General features: G+C 37.9%; 1 protein-coding gene across 2 annotated transcripts in view; it reads right to left on the bottom strand.

The window, feature by feature from the left end:
- Window positions 1-12,847, bottom strand: part of ZNF157 (zinc finger protein 157) — a 29,339-nt gene extending 16,492 nt beyond the window's left edge. For both annotated transcript variants that reach the window (XM_043459945.1, XM_043459946.1), the window contains exons 1-2: window positions 12,515-12,847; window positions 10,283-10,489 (exon numbers count right to left, since the gene is read on the bottom strand). In XM_043459945.1, coding sequence (XP_043315880.1) covers window positions 10,283-10,447 — 165 coding nt within the window. In that variant the 5' untranslated portion in view covers window positions 10,448-10,489; window positions 12,515-12,847. The remainder of the gene's footprint in view (window positions 1-10,282; window positions 10,490-12,514) is intronic.
- Window positions 12,848-14,487: the final 1,640 nt, after the last annotated feature.

Genomic DNA, 14,487 nt, shown 5'->3' with positions numbered 1-14,487 from the left:
CTACGCAGCATGTGGAATCTTCCCAGACCAGGGATCAAACCTATGTCCTCTGCACTTGCAGGCAAATTCTGATCCTCTGCACCACCAGGGACGTCCTATACTTCAATTTTTTAAAAAAAGAATCTAAAGGTCTGACACAATTACCTTCCATCAGCTTTCTTATGGAGTATTTTATGTACCAAGTATCCCTGTGCTCTCAGATATCATGCTTTGTTTAGAAATATTTTGGTCAAAAATGCTTAAGCCCATACAAAGAAACTGGTATACCACTGAGTAATTTGACTTTGGGTCAGATGAGTTAATTAACCAATCAGAGGATAATTTATGCTCAGCATTTCTCCTGCAATGCAGGAGACATGGTTTGACCCCTGATCTGGCAAGGTCCCCGGAGAAGGCAATGGCAACCCACTCCAGTATTCTTGCCTGGGAAACCTCATGGACAGAGGAGACTGGCAGGCTATGGTCCATGGAGTTGCAACAGTCAGACAAGACTTAGTGACTAAACAACAACAATGAATAATTCTGCACTTATAACTTAGATGAAATGAAGCAATTCATAAAAAAAAACACAAATAAACACAAGTCATCCAATATGAAACAGATAATTTGACTAGCCCTATAACTATTAAGGAAAATTTATCCATAATTTAAAACTCACCAAAGAATCTACAAATAGTGGGTCTATGATATGTATTTTATAACTGATTCACTTTGCTGTACAGCAGAAACTAACACAACATTTTAAAGCAATTATACTCCAATAAAAATTTTAAAAAATAAAAAAATGAAACTCAACCCCAAAAAGAGGTATCTCTGGCCAAACGGTTTCCCTGAAGAATTTTACCAAATTTTTAACAAAAAATTAACACAACTACATAATCTCTTGCAGGAAACAAAAGAGGAAATAACTCTTTCAAAATCATTCAATGAAGCAAGTATTTTCCTTGAATAGGTAAAAAGAGGCCCCCAAAAGATATCCACATCCTAATCCTTGGAAGCCATCAATATCACCTTATATGGCAAAAATATAAAGGTCTTTGCAGATGTGATTAAGAATCTTCAGATAAGGAGAGTATCTTGGATTATCCATGTGGCTTCTAAATGTAATCACAAATATCCTTTAGGAGAAGGAGGCCAAAGAAGATCTGATGCACACAGAAAGCAGTGATGTGAAGACAGTAGAGAGAGATTTGAGGATGCTGACCACGAAAAATGAAGGGATGAAGCCACAAGCCAAGGGATAGTTGCAGCCCCCAAAGGCTAGAAGAGGCAGGGAACAGATCCCCCAGAGCCTCTGCAGGGAGTAAGCCCTTGCGACACCTTGATTTGGGCCCAGTGATGCTTATTTTGGATTTCTGGCCTTCAAAAACTATGAGAGGATAAATTCCTACTGTTTTAAGCCACTAAGTTTGTGGTAATTTGTTGCAGCAGCCACATGAAACTAACACATTCCCTGATTACAAAATCAGATAAATATAGTACAAAAAACAAAACTACATACCCATAGCACTCATGAATATAGAGGCAACAATTCTTAACAAAATATTAGCAAATATAATTCATTAATATATTAAAGGAATTATACATCATGACCAACTAGGGTTTATTCCAGGGATGCAAGACAGGTTCAATATTCAAAAACCAATCCATGAAATCCACCATATTAACAGGATTTTTTAAATTAAAGATAATTATATATATATATATATTATTAAGTTTGAGATACTTTTTTATCTTTTAATTGAAAGATAATTGCTTTACAGAATTGTGTTGGTTTCTACCAAATATCAACATGAATCAGCCATAGGTATACATATGTCCCCTCCCTCTTGAACCTCCCTCCCATCTCCCTCCCCACCTCACCCTTTAACAGGATTTTAAAAATCACATGATCATATCAATCAATATAGAAAAAACACTTGAAGAAATACAACATTCACTCCTGCAAAAACCGGAATAGAAATAGAAATACAGAGAAACCACCTCAATTTGATAAAGTGCATCTAAAACAAAACTACAGGTAACATTATATTGGGTTGGCCAAAAAGTCCATTTGAGTTTTTCCGTAGTAAAATTTTGACCAACCCAATACTTCATGGTAAAAGACTGAAGACCAAGAACAAGACAAGAATGTCCATTCTCATGACTCTTATTTAATATAGTGCTGGAAGTTCTAACCAGTGCAAGGCAAGAAATTAAAAGGCATACATAATAAAAAGGAAGAAATTAAACTTTTCCTATTTTCAGATGACAAGGTCATAGGAAGCACAGAAAACCACACAAAAACCAAGTGTATTTTTATATGTTAGCAATGAAAATGTGGACTTCAAAGCAAAAAAATATGAAACCACTGATAATTACTCAGAAGTATGAAATGCTTAATTATAAATCTAACAAAATCAAAAAAGCAAGACATAAGTACTACAACACACTGGCTATGTTGAAAAAGAAGAACAACACTGGAGGCATCACAGTATCCAATTTCAAACACTTGAACAATGAGGGACTGGAGTATCAATGCACTGTGCAGTTGAAAATCCCTGTAGAATTTACAGTTGGTCCACTGTAAACTTGGTTCCCCCTTACTCCCAGTTTCTCTGTTTCCAGAGATTCAACTAATTGTGGATTGTGTAGTACTGTAGTATTTACTGTTGAAAATAATCCACTTATAAGTGGACCTACACCGTTCAAACCTGTGTTGTTCAAGGGTCAACTGTATATTACAAAGCTATGATAGTCAAAAACAGTATGGGAGAAAACTATAATTCAAAAAGATACATGCACCCCAATGTTCACTGCAGCACTACTTACAATAGCCAAGACATGAAAGCAAACTAAATATCCACTGACAGATGAATGGATAAATAAGATGTGGTATATATAAAATGGAATATTACACAGCCATGAAAAAGAATGAGATAATGTCATTTGCAACAATATGGATGCACCTAAAGGTTATCATACTAAGTTAAGTAAGCCAAAGACAAATATCATATGATATCACTTATATGTGGAATCTGAAAAAAAAAAAGATACAGGGAGTTCCCTGGTTGCCTAGTGGTTAGGACTCAGCACTTTCACTGCCATGGCCTGGGTTCAATCCCTGGTTGGGGACCTGAGATCTTCCAAGCCTTGTGGCATGGCAAAAAAAAATAGATACAAATGATCTTATTTACAAAACAGAAACAGACTCACAGACATAGAAAACAAACTTATGGTTACCAAAGAGGAAAGAGGGGAAGGGATAAATTAGAAGTTTAGGATTAAAACAGATAACCAATAAGGGCCTACTGTATAGCACAGGGAACTATACTCAGTATTTTGAAATAACTTATAAGGGGAAAGAATCTGAAAAAAATTATATATATTTATACACACACACACACATATAACTGAATCGCTGTGCTGTACACCTGAAACTAACACAATATTGTAAATCAACTGCACTTCAATTAAAAAATAAAAATTAAATAAATAAATTTAGTGAATAAAAAAAACCAGTATGGTACTGGTATAAAAACAGACACAAACAACAACAGAACAGAATAGAGAGCCCAGAAATAAACCCATACATACATGGTGAATTAATTCATGACAAAGAAGCCAAGAATATGTAATGGGAAAAGAACAATATCTCCAAAAAATAGTGTTAGGAAAACTGGACAGCCACATGCAAAACAATGAAATTTTAGAGCACTATCTTACACCATACAAAAAATTAACTTGAAATGGATTAAAGAGTTGAATGTAAGACCTGAAACCATAAAAACTAGAATGTATGAGCAGTAAGCTCTCTGACATCAGTCTTGGCAATGATTTTTTTTGGATCTGACTCCAAAAGCGAAGGTAATAAAAGCAAAAATAAACACGTGGGACTACATCAAACTAAAATTCTTCTGCACAGCAAAGGAAACTATCAACAAAATGAAAAGGCAACCTACTGAATGGGAAAAAACATTTGCAAATCGCATATCTGATAAGGGGTTAATATCCAAAATATATAAAGAACTCATATAACTCAATAGCAAAAAACAAACAATCCAATTTAAAAAGGGACAAAGGATCTGAATAGACATTTTTCCAAAGAAGTCATGCAGATGACCAATAGGTACATGAAAAAATGCTTAACATCACTGATCATCAATGAAATGCAAATCAAAACCACAGTGAGCTGTCACCTCACACCTCTTAGGATGCCAAATATTATCAAAAGGACAACAAATAACAAGCGTTGGCGAGGACATAGAGAAAAGAGAACCCTTGTGCACCATTGGTGAGAATGCAAATTGGTGCAGTCACTATGTGAAACAGTATGGAGATACTTCAAAAAATTAAAAATGGAACAACCATATGATCCAGCAATTCCATTACTGGGTATTTATCTGAAAAAAAATGAAAATACTAACTTGAAAAGATACCTGTACTCCCATGTTCACTGCAGCATTATTTACAATAGGCAAGATATGGAAGCAACCTAAGTGTCCACCCAAAAGGTGAATGGATAAAGAAAACATGAGATAGATATAGATATATACACATACACAAAGAAATATTATTCAGTCATGAGCAAGAAGGACATCTTGCTGTTTGCAACAACTTGGATGGGCTCTGAGGGCATTATGCTAAGTGAAATAAGTAGGACAGAGAATGATAAATAGTGTATGATCTCACTTATATGTGGAACCTAAAACAAAAAAACCAAAACAACAACCAAGCTCATAGATTTAGAGAACAGGTTTGTGGTTGCCAGAGGTGAGAGGAGGGGGTAATATGCATGAAGGGCATCAAAAGGCACAAATTTTCAGCTAAAAATAAATAAGTCATGGGGATGTAATGTACAGCATGGTGACTATAGACAATAATATTGTTGTATTGCATATCTGAAAGCTGTATGGTGATGGATGTCAACTAGACTTATGGTGATCATTTAACAGTACATACAAATATCAAATCATTATGCTGTACATCTGAAACTAATATAATATTGTAAGTCACTTATACCTCAATTTAAAAATAAATAAGTAAAAGTGTGGTATTGGTAAAAATAGACAAATTTATCAATGGAACAAATAGAGAGCAAGGAAATAGAACCACACAAAAATAGACTACTGATCTTTGACAAAGAAACAAAGGCAATTCAATGGAGAAAGGATAGACTTTTCAATAAATGGCACTGAAACACTTCAATATCCACACACACACAAAAAAAATCCAGACCAAGTCCTTACAACTTTCACAAAAATTAACTCTAAATGGATCTTAGACCTATTTGCAAAATGCAAAAATGTAAAACTTCTGCAAAATAGGGAGTTCCCTGGTGGCCTAGTAGTTAGGACTCCAGGCTTTCACTGCTGTGGCCCAGGTTCAATCCCTGGTCAGGGAAATGAGATCCTGTAAACTGCATGGTGCAGCCAAAAAGAATGAAAGAAAGAAAACTGCAAATAACAGGAGAAAGTCTAAGTGACTTTGGGTTTGGCAATGTTTTAAAATATAACACCAAATGTACATTACATGAAAGAAAAACTGACAAGTTGGACTTTACTAAAATTAAAAAATTCTGCTCTTTAAAAGGCACTGTTAAGAGAATAGAGACATGCCCAGAACAGGAGCAAATATTTGCAAAACACATATCTGATAAAGGACTTGTATTTAAAATATATCAATACAAAGAACTTCTAAAATCAACAATAAGAAAACATACAATCCCATTAAAAATATGCAAAAGATGTGAATAGACACTTGACCAAAGAAGATATACAGATGTGAAATAAACATGTAAAACCATGTTCAACATCATTTTTCATTAGGGAATTTCAAATTAAAACAATGAGTTACAACTACACATTTATTAGAATGGTTAAAATCCAAAAAACTGATAATACCAAAAGCTGGCAAAGATGTGTAACAACAAGAATGTTCATTTATTATTGGTAAAAATGAAAATGGTGAAAAACTTTGAAGACAGTTTGGCAGCTTCTTACAAAGTCTTATCATATGACCTACAACTGCACTCTGAGTTATTTACCCAAATGAACTGAAAACTTCTGTACATACATGTTTTAGCAGCTTTATTCATTATCACCCGAAACTGGGAACAACCAAGATGTCCTTCAATAGGTGAATGGGTAAGCAAATTGTGGTACATCCCTCCAATGGAATATTATTCAGTGATAAAAAAAAATGGAGGAACCTTAAATGCAAATTGCTAAGTGAAAGAAGCCAATCTGAAAAGGCCACAGACAATACAATTCCAAATACATGACATTTTAGAAATGGCAAAACTATGGAGACAGTAAAAAAAAGTCAGTGATAACCAGAGTTTCAGGCAGAGGGAGAGGAAAGATGAATAGCTAAGCACAGATGAAACTGTCGTGTATGAACTGTAATGATGGAAACATGTCCTTAAGAGCTGGACTGTGAAGAAAGCTAAGCACCGAAAAATTGATGCTTTTAACTGTGGTGCTGGAGAAGACTCTTGAGAGCCCCTTGGACTGCAAGGAGATCCAACCAGTCCATCCTAAAGGAGATCAGTCCTGGGTGTTCATTGGAAGGACTGATGCTGAAGCTGAAACTCCAATACTTTGGCCACCTCATGCGAAGAGTTGACTCACTGGAAAAGACCCTGATGCTGGGAGGGATTGGGGGCAGAAGGAGAAGGGGGCGACAGAGGATGAGATGGCTGGATGGCATCACCAACTCGATGGACATGAGTCTGAGTAAACTCCAGGAATTGGTGATGGACAGGGAGGCCTGGCGTGCTGCGATTCATGGGGTAGAAAAGAGTCGGACACAACTGAGCGACTGAACTGAACTGAATAGAATATGCAACACAAAGAGTGACCCATACTGTAAACTGTTGAATAATAACATATCAACATTGGTTTATTTAACAAATGTACCACACTAATGCTATCACCTCAATTATTTTGTAAATCTAAAACTGTACTAAAAATTAGGTCACTTAATTACTTTAACACTCTTAGCATATAATCCAGCAATGGCACTCACGTTCATTCATCTGATACAAAAACCTTACACAATCATAGCATCCTTATTTGTAACAGCCAAAAACTGGAAATAACCAAGATATCCTTCAACTATTGACTGGTTAAGCAAACTGCAATAAATCCATACCACTGAATGTTATTCAGCAATAAAAAGGAACAAGCTATTCATATATGCAACAATCTGGATGAATCTCCAGAGAATTATCTGAATAAAAAACAGCCAGTCCCAAAAGGTTACATACTGTATGATTCTATTTATATAACACTTGAAATAACAAAACTATAGAACTGGAGCACAGATTATGGGTTGCCAGGGGTTAAGGAGGGAGAGCAGGAGAAGGGAAATGGGCATGGCTATTAAAGTGCAACAGGATGGAAATGTTCTATGTCAATATCCTGGTTGTGATATTGTACCAAGATTTTACAAGATGTTATGATGGGGGAAACTGGGTAAATTGAATCTACAGTTCACTTCAGTCGCTCAGTCAGGTCCAACTCTTTGCGACCCCATGGACTGCAGCACACCAGGCTTCTCTGACCATCACCAACTCCTGGAGCTTACTCAAACTCACGTCCATTGAGTCGGTGATGCCATCCAACCATCTCATCCTCTGTCATCCGCTTCTCCTTCCCATCTTCAATCTTTCCCAGTATCAGGGTCTTTTCCAGTGAGTCAACTCTTCGCATGAGGTGGCCAAAGTATTGGGGTTTCAGCTTCAGCATCAGTCCTTCCAATGAATATTCAGGACTGATGTCCTTTAGGATTGACTGGCTTAATCTCCTTGGAGTCCAAGGGATGCTCAAGAGTCTTCTCCAACACCACAGTTCAAAAGCATCAGTTCCTCAGTGCTCAGCTTACTTTATGGTCCAACTCTCACATCCATACATGACTACTGGAAAAACCATAGCTTTGACTATACGGACCTTTGTCCGTAAAGCAATGTCTCTGCTTTTTAATATGCTGTCTAGGTTGGTCATAACTTTCCTTCCAAGGAGTAAGCGTCTTTTAATTTCATGGCTGCAGTCACCATCTACAGTGATTTTGGAGTCCAAAAAAGTAAAGTCTGTCATTGTGTCCATTGTTTCCCCATCTATTTGCCACAAAGTGATAGGACCAGATGCCATGATCTTAGTTTTCTGAATGTTGAGTTTTAAGCCAACCTTTTCACTCTCCTCACGTTCATCAAGAGGCTCTTTAGTTCTTCTTCGCTTTCTGCCATAAGTATGGTGTCATCTGCATATTAGCGGTTATTGATATTTCTCCAGGCAATCTTGATTCCAGCTTGTGCTTCATCCAGTCCAGCATTTCTCATGATGTACTCTGCATAGAAATTAAATAAGCAGGGTGACAATATACAGCCTTGACATACTCCTTTCCTGATTTGGAACCAGCCTGTTTTTCCATGTCCAGCTCTAACTGTTGCTTCTTGACCTGCATACAGATTTCTCAGGAGGCAAGTCAAGTGATCTGGTATTCCCATCTCTTTCAGAAGTTTCCACAGTTTGCTGTGATCCACACAGTCAAAGGCTTTGGCATAGTCAATAAAGCAGAAGCAGATGTTTTTCTGGAACTCTCTTGCTTTTTTGATGATCCAACGGATGTTGGCAACTTGATCTCTGGTTCCTCTGCCTTTTCTACAATTATCTCAAAATTAAAGTATGTCTAAACAGTATGGTACTGGCACAAAGAAAGAAATATAGATCAATGGAACAGAATAGAAAGCCCAGAGATAAATCCACGAACCTATGGACACCTTATCTTCGACAAAGGAGGCAAGGATATACAATGGAAAAAAGACAATCTCTTTAACAAGTGGTGCTGGGAAAACTGGTCAGCCACTTGTAAAAGAATGAAACTAGAACACTTTCTAACACCATACACAAAAATAAACTCAAAATGGATTAAAGATCTAAATGTAAGACCAGAAAGTATAAAACTCCTAGAGGAGAACATAGGCAAAACCCTCTCCAACATAAATCACAGCAGGATCCTCTATGACCCACCTCCCAGAATATTGGAAATAAAAGCAAAACTAAACAAATGGGACCTAATGAAACTTAAAAGCTTTTGCACAACAAAGGAAACTATAAGCAAGGTGAAAAGACAGCCCTCAGATTGGGAGAAAATAATAGCAAATGAAGCAACAGACAAAGGACTAATCTCAAAAATATACAAGCAACTCCTGAAGCTCAATTCCAGAAAAAGAAATGACCCAATCAAAAAATGGACCAAAGAACTAAACAGACATTTCTCCAAAGAAGACATACAGATGGCTAACAAACACATGAAAAGATGCTCAACATCACTCATTATCAGAGAAATGCAAATCAAAACCACAATGAGGTACCATTACACGCCAGTCAGGATGGCTGCTATCCAAAAGTCTACAAGCAATAAATGCTGGAGAGGGTGTGGAGAAAAGGGAACCCTCTTACACTGTTGGTGGGAATGCAAACTAGTACAGCCGCTATGGAGAACAGTGTGGAGATTTCTTAAAAAACTGGAAATAGAACTGCCATATGACCCAGCAATCCCACTTCTGGGCATACACACCGAGGGTACCAGATCTGAAAGAGACACGTGCACCCCAATGTTCATCGCAGCACTGTTTATAATAGCCAGGACATGGAAGCAACCTAGATGCCCATCAGCAAACGAATGGGTAAGGAAGCTGTGGTACATATACACCATGGAATATTACTCAGCCATTAAAAAGAATTCATTTGAATCAGTTCTAATGAGATGGATGAAACTGGAGCCTATTTTACAGAGTGAAGTAAGCCAGAAAGATAAAGAACATTACAGTATACTAACACATATATATGGAATTTAGAAAGATGGCAATGCTAACCCTATATGCAAAACAGAAAAAGAGACACAGATGTACAGAACAGACTTTTGGACTCTGTGGGAGAAGGCGAGGGTGGGATATTTCGAGAGAACAGCATCGAAACATGTGTATTATCTATAGTGAAACAGATCACCAGCCCAGGTTGGATGCATGAGACAAGTGCTCGGGCCTGGTGCACTGGGAAGACCCAGAGGGATTGGGTAGAGAGGGAGGTGGGAGGGGGGATCGGGATGGGGAATACATGTAAATCCATGGCTGATTCACGTCAATGTATGACAAAACCCACTACAATATTGTAAAGTAATTAGCCTCCAACTAATAAAAATAAATGAAAAAAAAAATAAAATCTGTCTAAAGTAAAAAAATTTTGTCTAAAAAATTTAAAAAAGAGAAAAATGGGAAAAGTAGGCGCCTCTTACTTACCTCAAACGATCCACCAGGTTGTCCTGGAACCAGGGCAGGAAACCTCTGGGGTGATTTCCCATTAGCTGGCATGTTCACTCTGGATACCAGTCCACCTTCCAAAGCTGGAGAGGTGTATGTATATGGGCTGCAGTCAAAATAAATGGAAGATCCTGCAGCCTCCATTAAGGGGAAAGCTCAACAGCTCCATAGAGATACCAACAAATCCTAAAAGGACAGTATCCATGTCATCAATGTCATTCCACATTCACCCCACAAATTTCAGCAATTCCCTCTCTGAGCATTATTCAGGGCAGATTATGGAAATAATTATGATACTTGGAGTCAAATTAATGAGCTCAAAGGGGTGCTTCACATTTTACCCGACAAGCCTATCCCTCAATTCCAGGTTCAAGGCAGATCTGGGTTTGAGGAGAAGGTAGACCTGAGGCAAGTGAATGGTGCTGAAGTCCCATGAGATAGGCAGAGGAAGGACTTGTCCATGGGGTCCTGGTGGGTGACTGTGGAAGCAGAAAACCTGGAAACTTGGTAATCTAAATGAAAGGGATCTCTTTTGCCTACTTTAATTATTTCGCCATTCTGGGTGAAAAATCTCTCTTAAATTCTTCTACAAGGGGACTTCCCTGGTGGTCCAGTGTTTAAGAATCTGCCTGCCAATGCAGAGGACACAGGTTTGATCCCTGGTCAGGGAACTAAGATCCAACATACCCTGGAGCAACTAAGCCCATGCACTGCAAGTACTGAGCTGGCACCCATGCCCACGTGACACAACAAAGATCCTGTGTGCCACAACTAAGACCTGAAGCAGCCAAATAAATAAAAATAAATTAAAAAATATTCTACAGGGAAGTTCTCAGCCTGTTCTTTCTAGAAGATGGTTCAACATTAGTAATATTTATTAAATCAACAAATTAGAGGGGGAGGAAACACACTGCTTTTAACTTACACCAAGAAAAAGGCATTTGACACAAGTCAGCAGTCATTACTAATAAAAACTCACAATTAGGGAAGAAGCAAATCACTTAAATATCACAAAAATCATTTACAAAAAAATAGCTCTGAAATACTATGCTAAAAAGTAAAATGATGAAGCAACTGCCATTAAAATTAGTAAAAAGATAGGGATGGCCAATACAATTCAAAATTTTCCTGACTCTAGCACACACGAAAGATGAAATAATCAGAATAAATATTGCAAAGAAATGAAAATATAGCTCTCTTTGTCAGTGATATGATTTTATACATAGAAAACCTACCAGACTCTACCAGAATTCATAGGGTAATTTGATACAGGACTGGATACAAGATAAAATTATAAGAGCAGATAGTTTTTTTCTGTTTAATAACAATAATCACAAGAAAACAGAAAAAAACATTAATAATAAGAAAAATATAAAAGTATGTAAAATAAACAGGAGCTATATTTTAAAATTTTTAAATTAAAAAAACTGATATAGTCACAGACAAAAAGATTTAATTAAAATGGATGAAAAGATTTAATTACAATGTCAACCCTCCCAAAAGCATTATAACAAAGAATAAATGAAAAAGAAAAATTAAACATAAAGCTCAATAATAATAAGATGTTGTCTAGAACACTTTGCAGAATGCAGCTAAAGAGATTCTTAAAAGGGAAATTCATGCTCTTAAATGTTTTTTAACAAAGAAAGGTTGAACATTAATGAATTAACAACCAATTTAAGAAGTTAGATAAAAGAGAAAATAGTACAATTAGAAGGAATTACGGAAACTGAAAACAGAGGTACATCAGGGAGGATCAACAATACCAAAAGGTGGTTCTTGGGAAGCGCTAATAAAACTAGCAAATCTCTGGGGAGACTAAGGAAAACATCTAAACACACATGCACTATTAGGACTTGACAACAAGATGCAGCAAGGAATCTAAAAACTGACTACCTAAGAAGCCTCCATCCCTGACCTGCTAGATTCTCATTCATCAGACTCTTTAATTCCCCACCAACTGACCCCACAAACTGACAGTCTGCAACTCCCCAGAGCCAACAAAGCCATCACCTCAAAATCACTGATGACTGTCAGTGATTGCGCCACAAACCCTCGTGTACTCACTCACTTTAGTGCCGCGCGCCAACAAGACTTAAAACAGTCGGAGGGCCACTTCCGTTTCCTGTCCTCACCTCTGCCACTGCCCCTTCTGGGGGTGTTAATTTCGCACACAATCAAACAAGAGCTCTAAGACTGTGGTCAACTCACTCTGAACAATGTGCAGTTAGAGATCTGCAGAGACTTGAACCAAGAGCTGCGGTGACGGGCGAGGAACATGGCTGCGCCGAGGTGTTCCACTATGAGGGCCGCCATCTTAGCGTCCATTCCGTACAGCGGGCTGTTCCATAGAGGACGATGGCGGGGGGCGTCGCTCATGCGTAGAAACTTTCTGAAGGCCAGGTTTCAGGAGAAACTGGCTTTTGGAACTGGGTTCTATAGGTCTGTGCAAAGTTTACAGAAGCAGAAGTTCCAAACTGCATCCCAGGGGAAAGGGAGATGTGTCCAGATCTTCCAGGGAGGTACCACTAAGAAGGGGGAAGAAAGGCAGGATCACAGTTTCCTCTTGGGAGATATCACTGGACGAGAGAAGGAGTCAGGGTGGTACAATCCCCTCCTTGAGGATACCACTGGTAAGAGGGGGGAAAGTCAGGTCCCCTCCTGGGCAATACCACTGTAGAAGAGAGAGGAGGAGTCAAGGTGGTACAGTCTCCTTTTAACGTATTGTGGAATTGATATCAAGAAGTGTTTGATCCCTTCAATTTTCATTACCCCACAAAAATGGTTGTAGCTAGGAATAATATTACTAGTCTTTGATATAGATAACTAATGTTTTTCAGAAAATTATCAATAGAAAGACATTTAGAAAAGTTATAAGCACACTTTCTTTTTTTTTTTTTATAAGCACACTTTCAATGAAAATGAATCTCTAAGATGCGCCCCCAACATCTGCTATCAACCAGGTTAGCCTCTCTTATGTGGAAATTCAGGAGCTGCTGCTGTTTCTTGGGACAGAAGAAAATTCTGGGTGTTCTTCACCTCTGAATTCCTATGCACATTCTTTAAAACCCAGTCCTAGTATACCCTCCTGCAGGGAATCTACTCTGACAAGAGGTAAAGAGCTCTTTTCCCTTCTGAAGGTGTTTCAAACCCAGCAGGTAGACCCTGGCTAAGTGTGGGTATGGATTGCTGAGTACCCTAAGGACATTCATTTCTTCTCTCTGGGCCTCAGCTCAATAATCTGGAGTAGTTATGAACTGGATGGAGACAGGATGGCAAATGTGAGAACATTGCTGTAACACACACACCTCTACATAAATTTCCAAAACTTATTATTGCTGTGATTTCTGGTCAACATCTCAAATCCTAGACCCTGTTTACTTCCACCATCAATGCCTCTCTGAACTGATGTCAAAGCTGAGCTTTTCTTAACTCTACCAACACCTATGTGATCGGGATTCTTCTCTATTAATGCTTTACTGAAAGTTTTATTTTCCTTTTAGGTTTGAAGGATTCATTAACAAAAGAAACCACTTGTTATACATACATAAACAATTTCAATTTTTGATAGAAGACTATTTAACTTAATTTCAATATACAGTCATTAGAAGCATCCAAAGAAATAGAAACAATAGAGAAAAGCAACAGCATCTACATGGCCAAATTGGTCTGACACTTACATCCAGACTTGACCAGCGCTAGAAAGTCCCAAATGACAGCAATCTGGAGTCCCAATTGAGAAAGGGCCCTGGGCAGAGAGTCCACTCCATGAGTGAGACTTCACACTGCAGCTTTGGAGGCTCCCCAATATAATCGCAGGCCACAAACTGATATCATCATCCATTTGCTGGCAAAAATGCAGCTCTGGTTTTTTTCTTTAATTTTTATAATGCTGTTTGTTTCACCTTTTGAGTCATAAAATTAGACCTCAGGAGAGTAGCAAGGTCCCCAGCAGCTTAAGAAATTCCAAGACCTACTCCCTTTCTTATCTAAAGTGCCACTTCTTGCTGGTAACAATTGGTGTGCTTGCAGGCAGGCATGAAGTCTAGGCAGGGTCAGAATTCAGTCAGAGGCCTGCTCCCCTGATTCTGATACCTGAACAAGACAACCTCCATTTTAATTTCCCTAACAAATAATGATTTAATCAGTGTTCTTGTATTTTGACTTTTGAAAATATTGCATTA

This window comes from Cervus canadensis, chromosome X (assembly GCF_019320065.1).
Source record: "Cervus canadensis isolate Bull #8, Minnesota chromosome X, ASM1932006v1, whole genome shotgun sequence".
Lineage (NCBI taxonomy): Eukaryota > Metazoa > Chordata > Mammalia > Artiodactyla > Cervidae > Cervus > Cervus canadensis.
The sequence above is the reverse complement of the archived record's forward strand: the minus strand, read 5'-3'. Positions and strand labels throughout refer to the sequence as shown.